The following is a 1,522-nucleotide window of genomic DNA, read 5'->3' on the forward strand; positions in this document are numbered from 1 at the left end:
CCCAAGAGTTTGAGGTTGCCGTGAGCTGTGATGCTACCACACTCTACCCAGAACAACAGCTTGAGATTCTGTCTCAAAAAAAAAAAAAAAATCTACCCCTTGAGGCCAGGCGGGGTGGCGCATGCCTGTAATTCTAGCACTCTGAGAGGCTGAGGCAGGTGGATAGCTTGAGCTCACAAATTCGAGACCAGCCTGAGCAAGAGTGAGACTCCCATTTCTACTAAAAATAGAAAAAAATCTGAGGCAATAGGATTGCTTGAGGCCAAGAGTTTGAGGTTGCTGTGAGCTATAAGGCTACAGCACTCTACCCAGGGCAAGAGCTTGAGACTCTGTCTCAAAAAAACAAACAAACAAAAAATACCCTTTGAGCTATTTGTTACCAAGTCCCCTTCACGGAGCAGTCACCTGGCTGCTCCTTGCCAGCAAGTACACAGCTGAGTCTAGAAGTGGAGGTCTGTCAACAAGTCCTGAACCAGCTGGGGCTCTGGATAGCAGACAGAGGATGTGCATAGTTACTGTGACAACTTTCTGAAGTATGTCATCTTTTCTCAAGCCTATCACCAGGGCTAATGGAGGCCCAGGGGATGAAGCCACAATTTTATACCTAGGGCTATAAGGGTTCAAGAGGGAAAGGATCTGGCCCCCACTGACCCCTCCTCTCCCTCTCTGCAGTTCTGGGAAGTCATCAGTGATGAACATGGAATAGACCCCAGTGGCAACTATGTGGGGGACTCAGACCTGCAGCTGGAGAGGATAAGTGTCTACTACAATGAGGCCTCCTGTGAGTACCTACCCAGCCCCACCCTCCACCTGGGGACACCTGGATTGCCTAGGTTCTAGCTCCTGTGTTCTAGCATGATAAAGAGGCCTGCAGGCATAACTGGATATTGGGTATCCAGACTCAAAGAATAAAAACAAGAAATGTGGGCTGGGTGTGGTAGCTCATGTTTGTAATCTTAGGACTCTGTAAGGCCAAGGCAGGTGGATTGCTTGAACTCAGTTTCAAGACCAGCCTGAGCTATAGCGAGACCTCGTCTCTAAAAATAGCTGAGTGTTGTGGCAGACGCCTTTAGCCTGTAGCTACGTGGGAGGCTGAGGTAAGAGAATTGCTTGAGCCCAAGAGTTTGAGGTTGCTGTGAGCTATGACAACATGGCACTCTACCAAGGGTAACAAAGTGAAGACTCTGACTCAAAAAAGAAGAAATGTGACAGTCACTATAAAGTGAGACTCAAACACATTTAGTGGCCAGGTATAGTGGTTCGTGTCTGTAATACCAGCACAAAGGTTGAGATAGGAGGATGACTTGATACCAGCTTGGGCAATAGTGAGACCCCATCTCTACAAAATTTAAAAAATCAACCTGGCTGGCTTGGCGCCTGTGGGTCAGCAGCTAGGGCACCAGCCACATACACTGGAGCTGGCAGGTTCCAATCCAGCCTGGGCCTGCCAAACACCCGTGACAACTACAACAAAAAATAGCTGGGTGTTGTGGTGGGCGCCTGCAGTCCAGCTACTTGGGAG

At 48.8% G+C, this 1,522-nt stretch overlaps 1 protein-coding gene across 1 annotated transcript in view; it reads left to right on the forward strand.

The window, feature by feature from the left end:
* The window catches only part of LOC100945316 (tubulin beta-3 chain), a 16,779-nt gene that overhangs the window by 11,752 nt on the left and 3,505 nt on the right, over positions 1 to 1,522 (forward strand). Inside the window, exon 3 of the mRNA XM_012812026.2 lies at positions 673 to 781. Within this exon, the coding sequence (XP_012667480.1) occupies positions 673 to 781 (109 nt within the window). The remainder of the gene's footprint in view (positions 1 to 672; positions 782 to 1,522) is intronic.

Source organism: Otolemur garnettii, unplaced genomic scaffold (assembly GCF_000181295.1).
Source record: "Otolemur garnettii isolate 467f Iridium unplaced genomic scaffold, OtoGar3 scaffold00185, whole genome shotgun sequence".
In the NCBI taxonomy this organism is placed as follows: domain Eukaryota; kingdom Metazoa; phylum Chordata; class Mammalia; order Primates; family Galagidae; genus Otolemur; species Otolemur garnettii.